At 47.3% G+C, this 24,752-nt stretch overlaps 1 protein-coding gene across 1 annotated transcript in view; it reads left to right on the top strand.

The window, feature by feature from the left end:
• Positions 1-24,752, top strand: part of LOC128399614 (vigilin-like) — a 53,541-nt gene that overhangs the window by 7,221 nt on the left and 21,568 nt on the right. Inside the window, exons 2-9 of the mRNA XM_053361231.1 lie at positions 14,859-14,938; positions 16,143-16,255; positions 17,546-17,694; positions 19,314-19,529; positions 19,761-19,967; positions 21,443-21,658; positions 22,894-23,100; positions 24,228-24,335. Coding sequence (XP_053217206.1) covers positions 16,180-16,255; positions 17,546-17,694; positions 19,314-19,529; positions 19,761-19,967; positions 21,443-21,658; positions 22,894-23,100; positions 24,228-24,335 — 1,179 coding nt within the window. The 5' untranslated portion in view covers positions 14,859-14,938; positions 16,143-16,179. The remainder of the gene's footprint in view (positions 1-14,858; positions 14,939-16,142; positions 16,256-17,545; positions 17,695-19,313; positions 19,530-19,760; positions 19,968-21,442; positions 21,659-22,893; positions 23,101-24,227; positions 24,336-24,752) is intronic.

The raw sequence follows: 24,752 nt of genomic DNA on the forward strand, positions 1-24,752 counted from the left end.
CTCCCCCTGTGATGACGCTAGATTTTGTCGACATATGACAAAGCTGAACGTTGGAAGATTCAGGACAGACAAAAGAGATGATGATGGCAAAAATTTGTGGACTATCTGAAAAATACATGTGGTGTTAACACAACGCTAGTGGGACTTCAAGAGGCACTGTAAAAAATAAAGAAGTATTGTTTATCAGAAATAATAGGACTAAGGAGGAATATTGGCAATACGAAAGAAGGGAATGTGTATTAAAGGTATAAATATGGATGATTGTCAGAGACGCTGAAGGAAGTCCAAAACAGTCATAATTTGTTGTATTCGGGATAATATGTATAATTGGATGAAAACTAATAAAATTTATTATAAAAAAAAAAGAGATGATGATGGTTTATATACTGCCCAATACCTGGAGGTCTCAGGGCAGTGCACAGAAAAGATCAACATAAAAACCACAATATATATAATCAAAGTAAAAACAACAACCGAATAACACCACCCCCCAAAAAGAGCCGCATTTTAAAAGGGCATAAGATGTCAATCACAGGGACGTGGGTGGCGCTGTGGGTTAAAACACAGAGCCAAGGGCTTGCTGATCAGAAGGTCGGCGGTTCGAATCCCCGCAACGGGATGAGCTCCCGTTGCTCGGTCCTAGCTCCTGCCGATGTAGCAGTTTGAAAGCGCATCAAAGTGCAAGTAGATAAATAGGTACTGCTCCGGTGGGAAGGTAAATGGTGTTTCCATGCACAGCTGTGGTTTGCCAAAAGCGGCTTAGTCATGCTGGCCACATGACCCGGAAAAACTGTCTGTAGACAAACGCCAGCTCCCTCGGCCAGTAAAGCAAGATGAGCGCCGCAACCCCAGAGTCGTCTGCGACTGGACCTAACGGTCAGGGGCACCTTTACCTTTTAAGATATCAATCAGATCAACGAAAGGCCTGGTTAAAAAGGAACATTTTTGCCTGGCGCCTAAAGGTGTATAATGATGGCTGAGTATAGCTAAACTATGAAACTCCCTCCTACAGGAAGCAGTGATGGGCATCAACCTAGAAGTCTTTTAAATAGGATTAGATGAATTCATGGAGGATAAGATGATATCAGTGGCTCCCTCTAGCCATGATAGCTATTCTCTGCCTCCATAGTTGGAGGCAGCAATGCTTCTGAATACCAGTGGCTGGAAAATGTAGGAGGAGAGGGTGGTCATGGACTCAAATCCTGCTTGTGGCTTTCCTACAGTCACCTTGTTGGCCACTGTGAGAACAGGATGCTGGACTAGGTGGGCCATTGACCTGATCCAACAGGCTCTCCTTATGTTCTCATGAGTTGGTAGAGTCTGCTCCGTGGTGGCACCGCAGTTGTGGAATATTCTCCTGCTTAGTGCCTATCCTTATTTTTCTAGGCATTTTTAAATCTAGCTTATATATTTGACTTTCTAACACTGAGTGGAAGGTAGCTCGTAGTGGAGGAGTTCTTTTTCCAGGAATGTTTCTTGGGCCATTAGGGAAGCCTGGGCAAGCTTCTGAGTAAATCTATAGAGTTCTCCTGGAATAGCTTGGCAATATGTGGTCATCTGGCCTCCTAGTCACTGCCAATCCATGCTGCACATCCCTGCTGTCAAGGCTGGCTGTGCCGACTAGGTCACAGGCTGGCCATCTGTGTGGCCCAGCTCCTTGAATATTGCGTTCAAAATCCAATACAGTTTTTATAGCACACAGTGAAAGCTGTCGTTTCTGCTGCTTATTTGCTTGCCCCAGTAGTTACCGTATTTTTCGCTCTATAAGACGCACCAGACCACAAGACGCACCTAGTTTTTGGAGGAGGAAAACAAGAAAAAAAATATTCTGAATCTCAGAAGCCAGAACAGCAAGAGGGATCGCTGCGCAGTGAAAGCAGCAATCCCTCTTGCTGTTCTGGCTTCTGGGATAGCTGCACAGCCTGCATTCGCTCCATAAGACGCACACACATTTCCCCTTACTTTTTAGGAGGGAAAAAGTGAGTCTTATAGAGCAAAAAATACGGTAACTAGTCCAACCCCATCTCAATTCCTGGCTTCCATCTCCTGCTGACTAGGGTGTAGTGAATAGTTTTTTAAGATGGTTTTGGTTCCTTTTGGCCTCCTGATCAGTCTGCAGGGTCAATTGCTTACGCTTGCTGCAGCCACAGAACATCTGAACCTTTCTTGCAATGTGCAGAAACATCGGGTGAATTCTCTTTCCGCACACCCCTTAACAGTGCACAATACAGTGGTACCTCGGGTTACATACGCTTCACGTTACAGACGCTTCAGGTTACAGACTCCGCTAACCCAGAAATAGTACCCCAGTTTAAGAGCTTTGTTTCAGGATAAGAATAGAAATCGGGCTCCGGCGGTGCGGCGGCGGCAGGAGGCCCCATTAGTTAAAGCGGTGCTTCAGGTTAAGAACAGTTTCAGGTTAAGAACAGACCTCCGGAACGAATTAAGTACTTAACCTGAGGTATCACTGTACACAATGAAAATATTAGTTTAGATGTCACATCTTTGCAGGGGATAAGAAGAGGCACTCACCTGATTTAGTGGGAATAGATGTGGGTGGTAGAGCTGTCGCCAAATGACATTTGCTGAGGGGCAAAAGAAGAAGTAAGTTTAAGTAGCAGCTTTGAGAGGTGGTGCGGTTAAGTCAGCCACTGCATCGTACTTCCTGTGGTCACATTTCTAAGTCATCTAGAGCCCCATTCAAAAAGTGTTGGTAACAGATAACCCTACCTTGTGGATGAAAAACCATGGTTTGGCGAGTGAAGTGGAAACCATGGTTTGGCTGCAGTGGACTACTGTTCCCCACTAACCAGAAAGTCATGCTAACCAGATTGCTGCCGAATTGCCAATCCCAGCATGCTTGACTGGGGCTGATGGGAGCTGGAGTCCAGCAACATCTGGAGGGCCACAGGCTCCCCATCCCTGTTGTAGCGAAAAGCAACATCTCAAAGTCCCCTCTATGACAGTCAAATCTTGGTTTCGAAACTGAGTTGGGCCACTCCCATCAAATGTTGGGCTGCCCTATGGCGCCGTCTGCTGCTTTCAGACTATGTTCCTCGACATGGGGAAATCTTCTCTGTCGAGGGCTGCATTCCCTCGGTAATTTTGGAGTGGGGTGGAGTGGGCAGTCATAGAAGCCAAGCCCCAAATTTGGCTGGGGACCCCTTTTCTAGGAACAGAAGAAACTACCAAGTCAGACCCTTGGTCTTGCTAGTTGAGTATTTCCTTCACTGGTAGTCTGGTAGTGGAGATGCCAGGGACTGATGCCAGGGCCAGCCTTGTGCAAGACTGATGCTCTACCTTCTATGGAGTTGGGCAAATGGTCTGTGTAGCTCCGTATTGCTTACAGCGATGGACAGATGTTCTCCAGAACTTCAGCCAGGTGAAGGGGGTCTTCCCTGTCCATCCTGGAGATGTTGAGGATTGATCATGGGACCTTCTGCATGCAAAACTCTCTTTCCACCTGTGTGATATCAGCTGTAAGGCTGTGTAGGTTGCTAGCTCCCTGCTTTAACACCTCTGCTACCTGGCTAGAAAAGGGGGTCATCTCCTCCACTGGTACATCTTTATGAGTGATGGGGAGAAAGATTCAATTCTGGGCAGAGACAATGCATAATCATTGGATGATAGTGCTGAGAGTACAATGGGTGTGGCTTTACATACACCAGCAAATGTGTTAAGACAAAATAAAAGCTTTATTCCCTCCCCACCTCCACAACCTCTCGCTTTTCGCCAAGCGCTCTCTCTGTCTCAACTCAAGGGGGAAACGGCAACTCCCACTGATATGAAAATAGGAGCTGCTTTTAGCACCTGCACCTGCGTGGCCCTCCGAGACCCAGAGAGTCGCTGCGGAGCCCAATTAAAGGCTCTTGAGAAGTCTGAATGAACAATCGCAGGCGGTGGGGCTGCAAAACAACGCCTGCGTTTCGGTCCTTTTGTTCCTCCAGCTACGCTTGAAGGTATCCAAAAGCAGAGATTTGGACCTGGGGCCATGTTCGGCAACCACTAATTCCACAACACTCATTTTAGAATGGTGTTAAGGTACCCCAACCTGGTACCTTGAGATGTTTTTGGACTGTGATAACCATCATCACAGACCATACTGATTGGGGGTGATGGGAGTCAGACAACATCTGGAAAACACCTGGTTGGGGAAAGCCAATGTTGGCCACATTGGAGGCCTGCTAATTCAACACCCCAATTCCCCTTTTAGCCTCTTGTCGTAGGAAAGGTGCCTCAGCCCACTGGTGATATTGGTTGCCCTTTCCTGTACAGTGGTACCTTGGTTTAAGAACAGCTTAGTTTATGAACAGCTTGGAATAAGAACGCTGCAAACCCGGAAGTAGGTGTTCCAGTTTGTGAACTTTGCCTTGGAAGCAGAACATGTTCCGCTTCCTGTTGAGTGTGTTCCATTTGTAAATTGTGTCCCCCGCTGCTAATCTGAGGCTTTCTGTTGAGTCTGTCGGCTGTTGAGTCCCGAGCACCTACGCAACACAGAGGTGTGATACTTGGAGCTTTTGTTTTTGCTATTTTGTTGCGGTTTTGTTTGTGTGGCTTTTTCATTTTATTTTTTTACTATGACTTGTTCTTTGTTTTATGGGACTGACTTGTGACTGTGGTTTGTGTCTTCGTTTTTGTGACACTGTGGAACCCAGTTCAGCTACTGGTTGATTGTATGACTGCAGAAATGGATAAAAGTCCCCCCTCCAAACAATGACTATCATCAGTGCACGTAAGAGGAAAAATTAATTTTAATTTTTATAATCTACAATACTGTCTTATTTATTTTATAGTACAGTACGTTGATTATTGCCTTCATTTTATGTATCAATGGTCTCGTTAGATAGTAAAATTCATGTTAAATTGCTGTTTTAGGGGTTGTTTGTCTGGAACGGATTAATCCATTTTCCATTACTTTCTATGGGAAAGCATGCCTTCGTTTAAGAACGAACTTCCGGAACAGATTAAGTTAGAAAACCGAGGTACCACTGTACATCAGGTGTGTGGCCCTCCAGACCTTTCTACCTGGCCCCTGGAGTTCTTCCCACTCTGCTCTGTGTTCCTTGAGTCCTTTTTCCTGGCTGGAATGAGTCAAGCAGTTATACTGCCTCTCACTTGTCTGCTGGAGGTTCAGGAGGTATGAGTGGGGATGTGGCTGTACGTATAAACCTCTGACTTTTACTGTATAAAGGGAAGAATTGCACCTGTTTCTCCACAAACTTTTTTCCACCCTTTCCATGGAGCCCCCCCAGAATGTTCTCCTTGAGGAAAGGTGGCCTCCAGACTGAAACCCCACTCCCCACCCCTGCTGTGCATTTTCCATCTCTACAGTATCCCTTTTTATGAATATGTGAGTGGTCTTACCACTGTCTTTTGTGGTGGGCTTGGGAAAATGATGCTGTCAAATCTGTTTTCAGCCCCTTTCCTAAGAATTCCTATCATGGGATTGCAAAGGCCTTCGACCCGCGCCCCCCCCCAACCTTATGTAGGGAAACTTGTGCAATTTTCTACTATTTTTTCAGCCTCCCTCCCTTCCCAGAAAACTCGGCAGGCCTAGTCCGTCACTTTCAGCCTTAGGGACCCCCCAGTAGACTGATGGTAACAAGGAAGGCAGTCAGTCATAGTAAGTCATAGCTGTGCCCCAGTTTGTGACATCTCTGGGCCTAACTCTTTCCTCCTTGAAAACCCTATGAAGGAAGCAGCAGCCCCAGAATTTCTGATCAAGGACTAAAGAGTGCCCTCTGATAAGTATGCTTCATGTTGTCATCTCAGCAATGTTTTCCCCCCAAGATCCCACTTAATGCCTTCCTCAGCCACTCTTTCTCTTTTTCCTGGCTTGCGGTAGTTGAGATGTGGCCAATGTGCTGTTGCCTAGCAACCCCGATGAAGGTGTCTTTGGTCGTGGTCAGAAGGCTTGCTCTAGGCCAGGGATGGGGAACCTCTTGCCCTCCAGTTGCTGCCGAACTACAGCTCCCATCATCCCTTATCACTGGGCTATGCTGGCTTGGGCTTGATGGGATTTGGAGTCCAACGACATCTGAAGGGCCATTGGTTCCCTTCCGTTGCTTCCAGGTCAGAGAAAGGCAACTGGTTGCCAGTGTTCAACCTATTCCTGTAAAGTATAGTGTCTTGCTGTGTCCGCAGTCAGCAACGTTGGGGAACAATAACAGCATATAGTTGCTTCCTTTTCACTTCTTAAGCCCGTCTCAACTTGCTTGGTAGCTGGGACCTGTCAGTCATTTTGCCTGTATGTTACTGTTCCTTAAGTCACCTGTTGTCTTGTGCAAATTGGTTGACATCTGGCATAGCATGGTTTATAGAAAGTGGGAAGGGATATGTATTTCCTCACTTTCTCATAATACTAGGACCTGGACCACCCAATGAAGTTGAAGATTTAGGACAAACAAAAATAAAATACTTTTTCACACAACACCGAATTCAAACAATGAATTGGATGCAACAAGGGACGGCTTGAAAAGAGTACCTCAGCTGATGGAGGATAAGGTGATCAATTGCTACCAGCCACCATCAGTGTTGGGACGTGGGTGGCGCAGTGGGTTAAACCACAGAGCCTAAGACTTGCCGATCAGAAGGTCGGCGGTTCGAATCCCCGCGACGGGGTGAGCTCCCGCTGCTCGGTCCCTGCTCCTGCCAACCCAACAGTTCGAATGCATGTCAAAGTGCAAGTAGATAAATAGGTACCGCTCCGGCGGGAAGGTAAACAGCGTTTCCGTGCGCCGCTCTGGTTCGCCAGAAGCGGCTTAGTCATGCTGGCCACATGACCCGGAAGCTGTATGCTGGCTCCCTCAGCCAGTAAAGCGAGATGAGCGCCGCGACCCTAGAATCGGTCACGACTGGACCTAATGGTCAGGGGTCCCTTTACCTTTACTTTACCATCAGTGTTAGAAACCGGGGTAGAAAAGCTAGGAGCCAAGCGGCTCCTGGGACCTCGGTTGTGGGCTCCAAAACAGAAGGTCTAGTCTCCATTTGGGGAGATCGGCAACACTTTTTATTATTTTGATAAGCTTATTGTTAATATCACATTTTTCACAGAAATTGCAAATGCATGTTTAATTTGGTGTTTACAATAAAAACATTGGTACCATACTTCAGTTTTCAAAACACTCTACTCTTTATTGCTAAACTCCTTAACGTATTGTCTATCCTTAACATATTCTTTGAGCCTTCAAAGCACATACATTCCAGTGATCCTTGAGTGTCAGCCAGGCGCAAAAAATGGCACCCAGACTTTTAGAGGTGCTGGCGAGTGGAGAATTTTTAGGTGCGAAATGCGCCTGGTGCCCTGCTAATTTTGAACCCTGACCACAACGGCTATGTTTCTCTCCACGGTCAGAGGTAGTATGCCTCTGAATATAATGCTCTGCATAATGGTCCGCTTTTAAAATGAAGCTGCTGCGGTCAAACCTGCCTGGAAAGTACACAGCTATTATTTCTTCCACTATGGATCTCAAGACTGTACGTAGGGAGCCTCCCATCTAAACACTGACCGGACCTAGACCTGCTTTGCTTCTGCAGTGTTATTGCACCCTCCTTCCTAACCACGCTGGACCTCAGCAGTGGCTATTGGTATGCAGACAGTCTTCTGTAACCATGAGTAGTAGGAGAGGGTGTGTATAATTGCTCTGGTCCTCATGGTTACGGAAGACAGCTTGGGTATGAACAGCCGCTGCTCAGAGCCTGCTCACCCCCAAGGTCCCTCCAAATCAGATTTTTACACAACTGGAATAAAAAAACAGGGGAAGGAACTGTATGCCAGCCCAGTTGGCGCTGAGTAGCTGACGAGGGTTTGGCAAAAGTGAAACCCATTCTCATGCCTTCTCATCTCAACGGCTTTAGCCAGTGCGGCGCTTAATGATTGAGAAACACTCCTGAACGCATCTGCACAATGGGATTGGGCCGAGAAAAACACTCTGAAACTTTCAGTTGGAGTTAATGAGATCCCAAGGCATTTGCTCCAGAGTTAGTAGCACAGCCCCCCTTAGAGGGTGCTTTCCTCACAAGACATTTTGGAGCTTGGAATACAGAGACTGGTCTGTAGTCTGGGTGACAATTGCTGTTCATGGCTCCTTTTAGGGAGCAAGGTAAGCCTGGCTGCCAGTACTGGGCATTATTAAAACTTCTGCTTCTTAGGCAACCGTTTCCTTCATATAACTCGGAGAGCGTCAGCTCCATTTGTTATCACCGTATGCCAGGAGTCCGGGATGGATGGGGAGCAGTTGGCTTTCTCAGTTTGCAGGCTTAATGTCTTAAGAACGTATGGTGAGGCCTTCTGGATCAGGTCAAAGGCCTGTGTAACCCAGCATTCTGTTCCCACAGCAGCCAGCCAGATTTTATTTACATATTTGTAATCCACACCTCCATTAAAATATGTCAAGGTGATATACGGCGCACAGTGAATAAACTCCACAAAAAGCATCTCTAAAAGCTTGTCAGTAAATGCCAGTTGGTGAAGAAGAGAAAACTCATATTGCAAAGGCCTGTCTAAACAATCTCCTTTTCAGAAGGCGCCTGAAAGGAGGTGGGGGGTGGTTCCTGCTGAAACGCTGCTGGCAGGGCCTGCCATGCTAAAGGTTAGGTCCCTGGTGAAGGCCAGCTGATGCCCATTGGATACCCAGAAGCAGGACTTGAGCAAAACTGTGCTTTCCTTCCTTGCCATCCCCCAGCAGCTGGCATTCAGAATCATCCTGTCTTGGACTATGGAGCTCAAAAATAACCATGGCGAAAAGATGGACTTCCCATCCCTGAACTTGTCTAACGTTTCCAGGTTGGTAGCTATACATCTTGTAGGAGTGAATGCCATGGTTTTTGCTATGTGCCTTCTCCTGCCCCATTTGCCAAGACTTCAGAAAGGCATCTCCCTTCTGCCCCGTGTTCCCCCACCCAAGGTTCTTCCAAATCTCATGGGTACTGGAGCATGCAAACAATTGGGGGGAAGGCTATCAGGAGAGCTGCATTGAACCCTGGGGCTGAGGCTCCCCATTCTGGCCAGAGGCTCATGCTTATCCTCAAGTGCCAACACAGCCTTGATCGACTGCCGTTCTTTTCGGAGTCCAAAAAAAAAGAGCAACTGCTTGCTTGGCCTGCATCTCTCTTCGTTCCGTGGCTGACGGCTGCTTTTGGCCCTCGCCGTCCTCTTGGCCTTCCTGGTGTTTGCACAGCTCTGCTTGTGCTGCCAGCCAGGTAAATGAGAGATTTCCCGATGAATAAAGTTGTGCTGCTTTGGAGGCCAGGCTCAAAGCCAGAGCCCAGCGATCTTCTGTAATCAAACTGGAGCGGAGCCGGCCCAGCTTGTTCCTGCGGCCTTGATGCGCTGCTCTTCCACTCTGGCAGAGAATTCGGCCAGCTAGTGCAGGAAATGGAAAGCCTGGAGAAATGTTTAGTTTGGTACACTTTGAGAACCAGTTTTGCATTATTTTTCATTTTGTGCGAAGGAGTAAGAGAGGCAAGATGGCAGGACAAGAAGCTGGAGGTTGAAAAGTTCAACCAGAGGCAAAACAGCAGATGACTTAAACCTGCACAGAAGCAGCTGTTTTCCACCCTGCCTGCAAACACCTCTCCCCTTTCTCCCTTGTGCTGGCAGGGCGCACAATCTATTTTCAGGTGCCTCATTCAGAACTCTTGCTACCGGTGATGTGTCTGTCCTCCCCTCCTTTCCCACCAGACCCACACATGAATCAGCACACAGGTGACGTTTCCTGTCCAGTGGTGTTCCACTTTCTGCAAACAGTAAGCACTTGGGACAGGGAACTTGGAAAGCTTCCTCTCCCATACGGTGTCACTCTCTTCAACCTGGTGAACTTTCTGCTTGTCGACTATCAAGCTTGTGACTCAGCCTCATCGCTCTGGTCTCATTTCGCAAGGCAGAGAGAACGGCTGTACGAATAGCCCCACAGCTCAGTGGTAGAGCATCTGCCTTGCAGGTCGTGTTAGAAGCTCAGATATGTAAGCTCATTGCCAAATGGCACCTTAAACCTAGGTTATGGTTGCCACAATGGTATATCTAGGCACCTTTTATGGTGAAATTTGTTGTTGTTAATTTCATTTCTGTACCGCTTTATATAGGGGGAAAAAAGAAAAGGAAAGGGAAAAAAATCATACCTATCATACCATAAATCATACCATATCATATGATTTAAAGGAAAAAAACCTTAAAGTGGCTTACAACACACTACAGCATCAGATAAAACAATCCAGAATAAAAGAAACCAAGTCTTCAAAGAAAATATTTCCGATCCTTCTCTGAGTGACATTTTGTTTTCCCCACATTTCTTTACCTACTTAATTTATAGAGCTGCCCCAAAGCAGAAGGACTCTAGGGAGCCAGTGTGGTGTAGTGGTTAGAGCAGAGCTTTCCAAACTGTGTGTCACATGACACGTTAGTGTGTCATCCACAGTGTGTAGTTGTGTCACGCAAACGCTCCCCGCGCTCTTATAAGGGGTTAGTTTAACCTCTGGTTTGCTAGTAAAACTGAATTACTGTGTCGCGAAATGATGCATGTCTAAAAAGCGTGATCAACATGAAAAGTTTGGAAATCTCTGGGTTAGAGTGTCAGACTGGGGCTTGGGAGATCAGGGTTCAAATCCCCAATCAGTTATGGTGCTCACTGGGTGATCTTGGGCCTACCTCACAAGGTTGTTGTAAGGATTAACTGTGGGGGGAGGAACCATGTAATCCTTGCAGAAAAAAGTGGGGTATAAATCCAATACATAAGTTGTTCTGCTTACCTGCTTAAGGAAGCTGGAGGGGCCAGTCAGATGGAGATGTCAGTTGCTAACCTGTCATCCAGAGATCTCCATGTGGTTGCAGTTGGACCTGTGCCAGTCGCAAAACACACCTGGCTAATTTGTAACACCAATTGCAAGCAGAAGGTCACAGCTTTGGGCCCCTGGCATGCCCAGTTAGGGTTCCTTGAAACCCCCACCTGAAATCCTGGACAGCTGCTGCCAGTCAGTGTAGGCAGCACTGATCAAGATGGGCCAGTGGTCTGACTCCACATTAGGCAGCTTCCTAATGAAATCTCCCTTGCTTTCAGATGCACGTGTCTCCTTAACACCTTGAGGGCTAGAGCCATGCCTTGACTTTTCTTTAAAAGAAGCAGCTGTTGGTTCTGTAGATTCCGGAGGTGTCCTCTTTTCATCTTGGGAGGCCAGGCTCCTGCAGTTCAGCGCTGGGTTTCCCCTGCCTCTCCCGCAGCTTTCCTTGTTTACGTCTTTAGCTCTTTCTCTCTCCCGTCTTTACTTATTGATGGCCAGAGGCCGCAGTCCTGTCGGATTGCATCAAGGAGAAGAGGTTGCAACTCGGTCACCGTGCGGTGCAGAGCCGGGAGCTTGGGGCGGGGGGGAGAGGGGACGCACGGCAACAGGGGGGCGCGTGGCAAACGAGGGCCAGTTCCCAGGGAACATGGCAGTGCTGCGGTAGGAAGGCATTGCCCATCCGTCCTTGTCGGGGCAGCGTGGTGGATTGGACTGCCTCTCCCCGCACAAACGGCTTAGCTTAGGCAGATCTGTGGGGTCCCAGGAGGGGAATTCGGGTTTCTGAGAGACCGAAAGGCAGAGACAGGCAGGCAATGCTGGAATAGGGATGTTGCCCTCCATGAATTTTGATCCATACTTCGTGGACTCATGTGCTGATTGTGGTGCAGTTACCCTTCCCGTGGTGTGTTATTTTGAACTTTGCTGTACGGTACAGTGGTACCTCGGGTTAAGTACTTAATTCGTTCCGGAGGTCCGTTCTTAACCTGAAACTCTTCTTAACCTGAACCACCACTTTAGCTAACGGGGCCTCCTGCTGCTGCTGCGCCGCTGGAGCCCGATTTCTGTTCTTATCCTGAAGCACTATTTCTGGGTTAGCGGAGTGTGTAACCTGAAGCGTATGTAACCCGAGGTACCACTGTACTCAAGCTGTAAGGGACGCAGGTGATGCTGTGGGTTAAACCACAGAGCCTAGGACTTGCCGATCAGAAGGTCGGCGGTTCGAATCCCTGCGACGGGGTGAGCTCCCGTTGCTCGGTCCCTGCTCCTGCCAACCTAGCAGTTCAAAAGCACATCAAAGTGCAAGTAGATAAATAGGTACCGCTCCGGCGGGAAGGTAAATGGTGTTTCCATGCGCTGCTCTGGTTCGCCAGAAGTGTCTCAGTCATGCTGGCCACATGACCTGGAAGCTGTACCGGCTCCCTTGCCCAGCAAAGCGAGATGAGCGCTGCAACCCCAGAGTCGGCCACGACTGGACCTAATGGTCAGGGGTCCCTTTACCTTTACTCAAGCTGTGCCAAAATGCATTCATTGCGTCCGTCGAAATAACGGGTGCACTTTTTGAACACTGGAAAGCTGCCTTTTGCAGAGTCAGACCGGTTAGCCTGTCCACTGCCTGGCAGTGGCTCTCCAAGGTCTCGGACAGAGAGAGAGGGCTTACCCGTGGGTCTTTTAAATTGGAGGTGTCATTAGGGATGAGCGTGGGGCTTTCTGTGTGCAGAGCAGGTGCTCCACCACTGAGCCATAGCGCCTTCTGGAGGAAAAGGAGGGTATTATTATTAGTGGGCCCATTGGGCAAAAGATTCCTGCATTGCAGGCATCGGACTAGACGACCCTTGCGGTCCTTTCCAACTCTACAATTCTGTTCCTTTGAGGCTGTACCAATAGCACAGCTCTATGGTAGAGCCCATGTTTTGCATGCAAGAGGTCCCTATTTCAATTGCTGGCCTTCTCATGTAGGTCTGGAAAAGAGCCCTTCTAAAGATGCTGCTGCCAGTCAGTGGAGACAGTATTTAGCTAGATGGAGCAATTGTCCAAACCTCTGTAAGGCAGCTTCTTATAAGTGTGATGAGTAGCACTAGCATCGGATACAACCCAGAGGGGCAAATGTGTTAAACTTACCTGTTTCTGTTAGTTGATAAATGTTTTTTTAAAAAAAAAAATTGAGCTTTTACCGTAATACGATAAAATTAGAGCTACGAAAGATAGAAGAAAAAGAAATGTTAGCAATCTAACATGATCTGTCTATTTCTTCTTGATTTTTGGAAACAAGATAATACCAAGTGTAAATGCGAGTTCTGCATAGCGAAATGCAGAAATCGTGGAAAGGCTGGCATCGCATGGCTCCTGATTTTTGGAAGGAAAAAAAACAGAATAAAATTCTGCTTTAGTGATATCCAGCTCCCTAAAAGATAGTTAAGGTTGTGGGGGGGGGCAGGATCTTTCTTCAGCTGTGCTGCTTTAAGGATGTTTGGGGATTAGGAGTTCACAGGCCATGTGCACCGAGGGGGGATTCTCTCTAGCAATCTCTCTCCCTTCCTCCAGTGACCTTTCCTATACTGGATGCAGCTTTGACACAGAGGTGATAGCAGCCCCTGCCAAGTGCAAGGAGGTTCGTTCTTCCTTCCTTTACGGTTGCCTTAAGAGGATTTCTCTCAAATCCTCCCCATAGAGCTTAGCGCTGCTGCTGCTGCCGCCGCCTCGCTTTCCTAATGGGGGTTGGGAAGCCGAGGGCACGAAAAACACCTTTGCTGCAAGTTGTGAGCAGTCTTTTCGTGGACAGGAAGGGAAGATGAGGACTGGGTGCTGGGCTAGATGGGACATTGGGCTGATTCCGCAGGCCTGCTGTTTATTTTCTTAAACCACAGACCTTATCGTTTGCCAGTAGGTGCCTTCTAACCTGAGCTCGGTCGTATTCTTTGACATTTATTTATTTATAAGGTTTCCTCACCTGTCTTTCGCCAGAAACTCCCAGGGCAGGTTGCATTAGATTTATATCCACAGGCAAAATAATTAGTTGTGAAACACAATAAAACTATCCCAAAATGGGACCAGAAAAGACTTTTTATGGTACATAACAACAGCCGCATGGATGCTAATAGCCCAGGGATGGAAAGAAGAAAGAGTCCCTACCAGGGAGGAATGGCCAGCTAAGCTGATGGACTATGCAGAAATGGCAAAACTGACTGGAAAGCTCAGGAACCAAGAGGTCAAAAACTTTTTAAAAGAATGGGAAAATTATAATCTATTATTTAGGAGACCATTGCAAGCAGATTTTAATCTGCTTGCAATGTAACAAATATTATGGACCATATGGATTGATATAGAATAGCATGGGTAGGCAAACTAAGGCCTGGGGGCCGGATCCAGCCGAATCGCCTTCTAAATCCGGCCCACGGATGGTCCTGGAATCAGCGTGTTTTTACATGAGTAGAATGTGTCCTTTTATTTAAAATGCATCTCTGGGTTATTTGTGGGGCATAGGAATTTGTTCATTCCCCCCCCCCCCAAAAAAAAATATAGTCCGGCCCCCCACAAGGTCTGAGGGACAATGGACCGGCCCCCTGCTGAAAGTTTGCTGACCCCTGGAATATAGAATAATACGCAGTTGAAAATGCTGACAATAGGATCCATGGAGAGGTTGGAGGGAAGGCTCAAGATTCAGAGTAATGTCTATATATGAATAAGCATTTTGGTTGTTATAATTTTATATTTCTAAAAACAAAAATGATTTCATTAAAAACATTCCGAAATGGAGCAGATATCCCTTTCTTTTTTTCTCTCTTTCTCTACACTGTCTTAGAACCTCAGATATATAAGCTAATTGCCAAATGGCACCTTAAACCTCGGTTACCGTCACCACAATGGAATGTCTAGGCGCCATTTTCAAATGGTAAAATTTATTAGTATTAGTATTAATTTCATTTTTATAATGCTTACAGCCGGTCACAATTTGCAGGGATAACCTACCTTGCGTTTCGGCACAGGGCTGTGTTGAAGAGTTTATTTCCAAGCTCAGGCCGAAGGGGCTCCCCTCATCCTGCTCGTAAGTGGGTCCTCCTGACAGGGCATAATCTTTCTTTCAGGACCAAAGCAGCCGTCACGCTGAAGCGCCACAGGTAGCCTCGTTCAGGACGGACCCTTCTGGCACTTGACCATTTTGCAGGTGAGTCTCCCGCTCCCTGCATCCAGCAAAAGGGAAGAGTGAGGTGCAACAGGGGGACCCGGGATCACTAGGAGCCTCTGCCAAGGTGGAAAGCATGGGTACATCCTTCCCATCTGCGCCGTGGGGTGGGCAATATATTTGTGCATGTGTTTGTTTTGATTTAATGTGTGTGCCGCTTTTCCAACAACACTAAAATGCCTGCTGAACACTTCTATTCCTCCAGGCCTACACAGGCAATTAAGAATACATCCTTCCACAATAGTTAATTGATTTTTAAATACTATTTTAAGGTTTTATTGTATGATTTTATATTTTTATTGCCGCAAACCGCTTTAACATAGAAATATTTATATTAACAACTTTGAGCACAACAGTTAAAAATTAGCAAACGACATTGCCGTCGATGTCATCCTATCCAAAAATGGAATAATATGTAAGTAAAGCGGAAATAAGCCATCCAGCGAGCGATTAATGCATCTCATGCAAATGCCTAAGAATTCAAAAACAATTGAAAATATATGGCGCCTGTTTCTCATGCCTCAATATTACTGTGGTGGTTGCATTGGAGAAGCAGAAGAAAATAGGAGCTGAGGTTGCATCCTCCCTCAAACCTGAAACAGATCACATCCTCCGAGTCTCATTTAAAATAGCTTCCTTCATCGCTCCTCCACTACCAGTCTGAGTGGAGGGACAGGGGACCCATAATATTTTGCTTGACTCTTCTTGTTGGTTGCTTTGATGCAACAACATCTGACACTTGGCAAGGACAGAGCATTTAAAAAAAAAATTGGCTTGATGCATGAGTAGCACCACAAATGGGGCAGCGCAAATCAAAAAATCCCACTTTTCTCTGGTCGTCTACCTGAATTCAAACAGTGGTGTTGGTAGTGAGATATAAGGGGGAGCCTTGGGCTGATGAGTTTATTGTTCAGGCATGGCTCGTTTGGTATTGGGAAGTCCAAGAACATTGGATAATAATACATGGTTGATCTAAGGTGAGCGATGCACTTAGAGCAACCTCCGCACAATCTTGGGCTCATCCAGATGTTTTGGGCTACATTTCTCATCAGCCCCAGCCAGCAAAACACCTGGAGGGATGAGGATATTAGGAGGCTGACTTAAGTGATGTGGTCGCTCTTTATGAAGGAGTCACAATAGCTTCGCCAACTCCTAACCTAACTTTCTCTCTCTTTTGTCACAACAGTGGAATACCGGAAACGCGCAAATCTGGGTTTGAAGCTATGAGCTCGGTAGCAGTGTTAACACCCGAAAGCTTTGCTGAGCACCGCAGCGGGCTGAGGGATGAAGAAACACGAGGTAAGACGGGCAGGAATCTTTTTGTGTGGGTGTGTCGTGAGGCTGCTGCTCACGCAATGATGGAGATGCGTGTTTGATGATGGGTAAGGCTGGGTAGAAGCTAGAGTGGGATCCATTGGCGGAACTAATAAACCAACACACTTTGGAAAGGTAAATATTCAGACACCGGTTGAAGAAACTTTCACTCTTCCTGGGTTTCTTTTGTTACTGGCCCTAAAGTTGACATTCAGAAGGGAAACTCTAGGGTGAAGTTGCTCTATTGAAGCTTGTCAAAAGTTCAGTTCTATTTTCTGTGTATTGAATCAAAATAATGGCTTCTTATCCCACTACAAGTGCCTTATTGGCTAACCAATGGCAGGGTGCTTTGTCCTATCAGCAACATCGGCTTGTAAACAGCCGGCTGCACTTATTTTACATAATATATTTCAAGCTTGTGGCATGATGGTCACAATCCACTTTGCATTTCATTCCCCTGTGGACCTTGCTGCTTAATTTTTGTTTTACTCTACACCACTGTGTGCATTTACTCCTGCCAACTGAAGCTTATACTTCACTTGCAGGCATTGCTCGGGAATTCTAATAAACCAAAAAAATCAGTGCAGTTTTGAAAGGTTCCATCTGCCTTATTGATTAAAAGTGCCGTACGATTGCATCCAAGCATAGATGAAAATCTGCTCATTGATCTCAGGAATCATTGCGCAAGGTTTGGTGTCCAAATGCATCACAGAAACCCCCCTCCCTGCCCCCACAAAAACCAGAGAGCATCCAAAATGAACCCCAAAACAAACCTGTATCTCAAGATGCTGTGAAAATGAAGCTTTTATTTTCAAAGCATCCCAATGCTGCCTTTGGGGGGGTGACATGGAGAAAACAGCCTTAGGAGATAATATCTGTTAGATATTCTCTCCCATTTGCCAATTCATGTGAACAGGAGATACATCTGGCAAGATCTCTGCAGGCTGTTCTTCAATTTGACCCCTGAAGAAGCGCATTTAGGCAATAAGTGGCTGAAACAACATTGGGCTGTTTTGAAAATAACATCCTCATTTTCACAGCATCTTCAGATGCCGCCTCTCTTGTTGCTGGGTTCAAATGCACAGTGAACGGACAACCTTCCAAAATATAGAGTAGATGCATCTGATTAGGTGGTCTCTAGTCCACGAAGTAATTTGATCAGAAGCCTGGGTGTGTCTTCTCTGTTGCCTGCACAATCCCTTCTCTAAACCAGGATTTCCCCCCCACTCTCGTGTGTGATCTTGCTGTCTCTTTCTATGTTTGTCTGCTGGGCAGGTGGTGTCCCAGAGGATGAGGCCTACATCCCCACTTACTTGGAAGCCTTTCCGCCACTCCCAGAAAAGGGAGCCCCAGGGGAAAAGTCCAGTGAGCTTACGGGAGTATGGAACAAAATCCGGCCTATCAAATCCTCTGTCATCACCCAGGTGAGTGTGCAGAGGCAGGGCACAGGGAGTTCCACTTCTGCTGCTGGCGTGTCTTCGCAGAATACCTTGTGTGTGTGCAAGGGAGAGAGAGGCTTCCCTATGGGGGATGTTAATTGTGAAGTGTTTATCTCATTGCTGGATATGTAGCCAAAATAATCAGCAGACCTAGAAAGATGGTTTTGAACTTGGAAGCAGTAGAGCTGAACTGACTACTTGTGTTGCCTCGCTCAAAACCAGTGTCTTGGATGTACGCTAGGCAAAGGATTGGCAGCGACTGTGCGAAAAAGCCTCTATGCATCCTTCTCTTAATAGGAGAGCATTGTCATGGTTGTTCTGTCTCATCTCCAGTATCTGAGGCCTCTGGGTACCAGTTCAGAGAGGATGAGCAGGAGAGTGCTGTTGTGCTCCTATCCTGCCTGATAGCTCAGTTGATAGAGCACGAGACACTTAATCTAAGGGTCGTGGGTTTGAGCCCCAGTTAGGCAAAAGGATTCCTGCATTGCCGGGGGTTGGACTAGATGACCCTTGTGGTCCCTTCCAACTCATGATAGCTCCTTGTAGGCTTCCCAGTAGCAACTGGTTTGCCACTGCAATAATGAGAATGCAGGACTAGATGGGCCTTTTGGTGTCCCAGCAAAGGAAGAATAGATACAAAAACTTATGGAATATTCAGAAATGGCGAAAGTTACTGGAAGAATAAGGAACCAAGATAACATTCTCTTATTATAACTGTTTATGGAATATTTACAGATAAATTGTAAACAGATAAGAACATTGGCAGGATTATTGTAATAACCTGCAGCTTCATAAGAGTATATATTTAAAGAAGATGAGTAAATGAGCAAATCAAGTTAATTTGGATATGCAGAAGATATTAAAAATTTAAGGAACCGCAGAAAGAGGAGAAAGGAAGTCAAGCTTTGAAATGTCAAAATGATTGTAAAATTAGTGAAGTGTACAAACTTGAAAAGTATATTTTTTTAAAAACTCGCATTCATCCAGTTAAGTAGATTGAAAATGGAGGGAGAGGCAAGCAAGAGAAACTGCTCCATATTACACTTAATGTGTGGAACCCTCCACGGTTGGCTTTGAAAGCAGATTGTGCATATTTATCTATTGCCTTTATATCTCACTTCTCTGTAGAGCTCAAAGTGGATGGCGTGGTTCTCCTGCTGCCCCTCCTTTTAATCCCCACAACCACCCTGCGAGGTGGGTTAGACTGAGAGGGAGTGACTAGCCCAGCGTCACCCAGTGAGCTTCACAGCCAAGCGGGGATTTGAACCCTGGTCTCCCAGGTTCTAGTCCAGCACTCTTAACCGCTGCACCACACTCGCTCTCATGCAAGATAGATGTTTGCAAGTAGCCATTGGTGGGCTGAGAGCTAAACGGAACCCCCCATGTTCTGAGGCACTGTGCCATGCCATGTTCAGGAGGACAACGGGGGCATTTGTGCCTAGTCTGTGGGCTTATTACCAGGAAATGCCTGGTGGGCACAGAGGGAAGTGGGATTCTTTCCTGGGTGGGCCTTTGGTCCAGTCCAGCATTAACTGCTTTTGCATTTGGAAATAGACATTTTGCAGCATGTAGACATGGCCCCTGAGGTGTTCCTCCCTTGGCAGGTGTTTCACGTCCCCCTGGAAGAGCGACGCTACAAGGACAACAGCCAATTCGGAGAAGGTGACGAGGCCAAGGTGTGCGTGGACATCATGCAGAAGACCGGGGCTCATATTGAGCTCTCCTTGGCCAAGGACCAGGGCCTGTCCATCATGGTGACCGGCAAACTGGACTCCGTCATGAAAGCTCGGAAGGAAATAGTCGCTCGGCTTCAGACCCAGGTGCGTGCAAAGCCCTTCCACCCCAAAGTGTGCTTCCCTCCACCCCAGCGACTCTCGCTTTTCCGCAAGCGGCTATTATTCTGCAAACTGCCCTGAGGTCTTTTGATGAAGGGTGGGATATAAATGTAGCAAATGAGTAAGGCAGCTCCCTGTGTTTCTGTATCAAGCAGCCCTTGTTAAAACTGCATTTGGAAAACCCAGCAAAGCCGCTGTCCTCTCCCCTTTCCACAGGCTTCAGCTACTGTCACAATCCCCAAGGAACACCATCGCTTTGTGATCGGCAAGAACGGCGAGAAACTACAGGAGCTCGAGCTGAAGACCGCCACCAAGATCAACATCCCGCGGCCCGAGGACCCCAGCAACCAGATCAAGATCACGGGCACCAAAGAAGGCATCGAGAAAGCGCGGCACGAGATCTTGCTCATTTCGGCCGAGCAGGTGAGCCGGGGGGTAAAGAGTCACAACTCCCCACCCTTTACCTCCAAAGGCGGAAGACAGTGGGAATGGGAAGCAGCTGTGCAAGAGACTTCTGGTGGCCAGCCTCACGGCTTCCCCTCTTCGTTTTAAAACCAGTGAGCAGGTTTTTGCAGTGGACTCTGGCATGCTACATTCCACGGCTAGGACAAGACACCCAACCGAAGGTCTGGAATTTTTGCGGCTCTAGACACAACATGGAGGGGTTTCATGAAGTGCACAATATGGTGCGGCCAGGTTTTATTGCTAAATCTGGGATACCAGCTTCAGTGGGGTATTTGGGGAAGGCTGGGAAGGGGTTCTTGCCATGATGGCTATCTTTCCCCTTGGCTGTCAGAGACAGTTTGCCTCAGAGGTACCCATTCCTGATGATTGCAAGCTGGAAGAGTGTTGTTGCGTCCTGTCCTGCTTGCAAGCTTCCCATAGGTTGACCACTGTGACAACCAGGATGCGGAGCTATTTGCGTTTATTTTTGTGGGAATCTTGAGGAAAGTAGGAGAGCGTATATTGATTAAATATTATCCCTCCTCACTCATGCTAGTGAGCAAGCAGCAGAGCACATTCCTGTGCACATTGCTCGAAGCTAGTTGATGGATTCGTTAGAATCATTTAAGCCAAGCAATCCAGTCTGGCTTGTCCAGTCTATCTTGTTCCTGGTAAGTTTTCCCTTTTATTTCCCTCTGGAATAATAACACGGCAGTCTTGATTAAAAATAAAGTTTACTTACATTCAGTCCACAGTAGTATTTTGAAGACAGGCTTTATCTTGTGGTTACAGTTACATTTGTAGAGAAAAGAAGTCTGAGCTTGGCCTCAGACTTTCTACCTTGTGGCTTCCATCCTCTGTAAGGAAAGAGCAAAAGAGGAAGATGGCTGCGTGACCAGCCCTTTTATAGGCTCTGCCAGGGTCATACCCATCTACCTGGTCTATCAGGGGGAGGATGCTCCAGACAGGTGTGACAGGAAGTCCTCCTGGCTGCAGTAACATCCCCTGTGTGTCCACTCTGGGCAACAGGAAGTGTTGCATTTGCCTGCTTCAGTGATGATACAACCCCCAGGTTTAAGGTTGATGCACGATACTGTTTATTCAGAACGCCTAAGTAGAATAGATGAGCTTTTCGTGTGACCCAGCCAAGGCTGCTCTCCGGGTTCTGTGTATTGGCCTTGACTCCATTTCATGGACAGGAGCTTCTGTATCCCAGCTCCCTTCTTCAAAAGGAAGCTCATAGTGGGGAAAAGAAATCCGTCTTGGGTGATTGTCTGGAAGGGGAAAGCATATGGTGAGCAATTCGCCTCCCTGCTTTTTCCAGGAGAGGGGCTGAATAGTAAAGAACTGAGACTTGATCCACAGGTTTTGGCTATACCAGACCAGGGCAGCCTGCGATCCAGCAGAGGTTGCTCCTCTTCAGGTGGGTCAGCAGGCTTCCCCTTCTGTTCCAGGATAAGCGGGCCGTGGAGCGCTTGAACCTGGAGAAGGCCTTCCACCCTTTCATTGCTGGAGCCTTCAACAAGGTGGTCCAGGAGATCATGCAGGAGACCGGGGCTCGCATCAACATCCCACCGCCCAGCGTCAACAAAGACGAGATCATCATCACCGGCGAGAAGGAGCCGGTGGCCCAGGCTCTCCTGCGCATCCGCAAGATCTATGAGGATAAGGTGGGTGGGTTTGCCTGTTCCCGCAAGAATAGACACTTTGATTTTTAATGGCACTTTGATGGAAGCACCAAAGCTCTAGAGAGCCCTGTCGCTTAGCGTTTTAGCTGGCAGCTTCTGTAAGAAAGGGAGTGTCAGCTACATCAAGCAGTCCCTTTGAGTGCAGGTGGTCCTGGCGGTGCCTGGGGCGGATGGGAGTGACAGGCCAAGACATCTAGCTGGCACCAGGTTGGCAAAAACCTGCCCTAAAGAAATCAGTGGCCACTTCTACATGCACTTTCTACAAGAAATGGGTGAATTTGGGGCTGTTACCTTGCTGAAATTCGCAAAGGAGCAGCAGAAAAAAGAAACTTTGCTCTTTTTCTTCTTCTTTTTTTGAGATTGTGCATGTGTGTTGCAGCGGAAATCCTCTTAAAAGCATTTCCTCCCTGTTGACTGGAAGAAATGCACCTTCGAAAACGGCGCTTGCAAGGTGCAGGAGAAAAATCTGCCCCCTCGTTAATCAGGGACACCAGAATGCTTATAACTTCCTGTGAGCCATTTAGCAGGATAAAGTAGGGATGGGGAGTCCATGATAATAATAATAATAATTTTATTATTTTTATCCCTCCTATCTGGCTGGGTTTCTCCAGCTACTCTGGGCAGCTCCCAACAGAATATTAAAAACACGATAAAACACCAAACATTAAAAACTTCCTTAAACAGGGCTGCCTTCAGATGTCTTCTGAAAGTCAGATAGTTGTTTATTTCCTTGACATCTGATGGGAGGGCATTCCACAGGGCAGGCGCCACTACCGAGAAGGCCCTCTGCGTGGTTCTCTGTAACCTCACTTCTTGCAGTGAGGGAACTGCCAGAAGGCCCTTGGTGCTGGACCTCAAGTGTCCAGGCTGAACAATGTGGGTGAAGGTGCTCCATGATCCTTCTGATGTTTCTGGGCTGCAGCGCCCATCATCCCTGGCCCATGGCCCATGTTGGGTGGGGTTGATTGGTGCTGGAGTCTGCACACAGCACCTACAGGGCCGCCACCACCCCATTTGCGGGATAAATGCTGCAGCCCTAATTTGTAGCTTATTTCTGAGTGCAGTGCGGTCAGCTGCCCCAACTTGGTTTGGCTGGATGAGCGGGGAAGGTTTGGTAGTAGCTGCTTTCCTCTGGCCCTGCTGGGAGGCTTTTGGCGCCTTTGCCTGTTTCCATGCTGTGAAGCAGCTGCCACTCCCTCCCGCTCCCTCTCTCTCAGAAGCGCAAGACGACCACGATCTCGGTGGAGGTGAAGAAGTCCCAGCACAAGTACATCATCGGCCCCAAAGGCAACACCCTGCAGGAGATCCTGGAAGCCACCGGAGTCTCAGTAGAGATGCCGCCCCTGGAAAGCAGCTCGGAAACAATCATCCTCCGAGGGGAGCCTGACAAGCTGGGTGCCGCTCTGACTCAGGTCTACGCCAAGGTAAAGGACTCTGAGCATCTGTGTTGGACCGCCTGGTCCTCTTTCGTGCAGTTTGGACCAGGTTCTCAATGTGGGCCACCTGAACACCAAGGCTGGATTTGACTGCACTACTAAGGATGATCAAGAAGGTGCATCTGTAGTGGCTTGGCGGTTGTATTGCTGTTGCAAAAAAAAGGCCTGTACCATTTCTTTTAAAGCAAGTTGATGTAATCGGATTTTTTTGTTTTGATCATTGCAACCATGTAGGTCTTAAAAAGCACTTAGTGGGAATTGTCTTACGCAACTGTAGAGAGTAATCTTCTCATTGGAGGTTCTTTGCTCCTCTCCCCCGCCCCCCGTGTCTGTCCAAAATAAGCTTTTTCTTAGCGGAGGAAAAGAAAAATAATGGTGCCGTTTAAGAGACTGCACCTGGTCTCTCTTTTATCGCAGGTTTTAGACCTGTGTTGGGATTTATTTACCTTGGTTTTCAAACAGCTTAGCTCTTGAACATTTTGGCTCCTGAACACCGCAAACCTGGAAGTGAGTGTTCCAGTTTGCAAACTATTTTTGGAAGCCAAACATCTGACGTGCCTTCCGATTGGCTGCAGGAGCTTTCTGCAGCCAATCGGAAGCCGCGCCTTGGTTTCTGAATGCTTTGGAAGATCGAACGGAATTCCAGAACAGATTCTGTTCAGGAACCAAGGTACGACTGTATTTATTATTTATTCAGTTTTTATACAGCCCTTTATCCAAAGATCCCAGGGTGGTGTACAACATTAAAAACACATTGAATGGAGCATTGATAATAAAAACATAATAAAAAGCATAATAAGTCATAATAATAACAAAATACAGTGGTACCTCGGGTTAAGTACTTAATTTGTTCCGGAGGTCCATTCTTAACCTGAAACTGTTCTTAACCTGAAGCACCACTTTAGCTAATGGGGCCTCCTGCTGCTGCTGCGCCACCGGAGCACGATTTCTGTTCTTATCCTGAAGCAAAGTTCTTAACCTGAAGCACTATTTTTGGGTTAGCGGAGTCTGTAACCTGTGTTTAAAAGGGGGAGGAAAAAAACCTAGCATGCCAACCTGGTCTCAAGGGAAACTGTGATTTGACCACAAAACTCCCTCTTCTCTCACCCCACCAGGCGAAGAGTGTGATGGTAGCTGAAGTAACCGCCCCAGCCTGGTTACATCGTTTTATAATTGGAAAGAAAGGACAGAACATTGGCAGGATCACCCAGCAGCTTCCGAAGGCAAGTATTGCTTATGCAAGAGACTGGAGTAATCGGAGTGAAACCGCATGTCTTTTCGCCATGCTTCCATTTTGATATGCAACATATGATCCCTGTAGCCCGAGGAAGAGCTGGGTGTGATACCCAAGCAGCAAGACGTGGGCTAGTTTGGGCTGCTAGGAGGCTTGGTTTGGGTGTTCTGATGTGCCTATTTGACGGTTAGAAGGGGCAGCTAGCAAACGAACCTGCAAGTTACTAGTCCACAAGTTTTTACTACATGTCCCACCCATTAGACCAGGGCCAGTCACCTGTGGTGTACTGCTGGCCTCAAGGAGCAAGACTTAAGTCTATAAGGAGAATCCTGCTGTATCAAGCCAAAGGCCTACTTAGTCCATCATCCTGTTACACGCAGGATTCAACCACACACCTCTGGGAAGC

The sequence above is a fragment of the Podarcis raffonei genome, chromosome 13, assembly GCF_027172205.1.
Source record: "Podarcis raffonei isolate rPodRaf1 chromosome 13, rPodRaf1.pri, whole genome shotgun sequence".
Classification (NCBI taxonomy): Eukaryota; Metazoa; Chordata; class Lepidosauria; order Squamata; family Lacertidae; genus Podarcis; species Podarcis raffonei.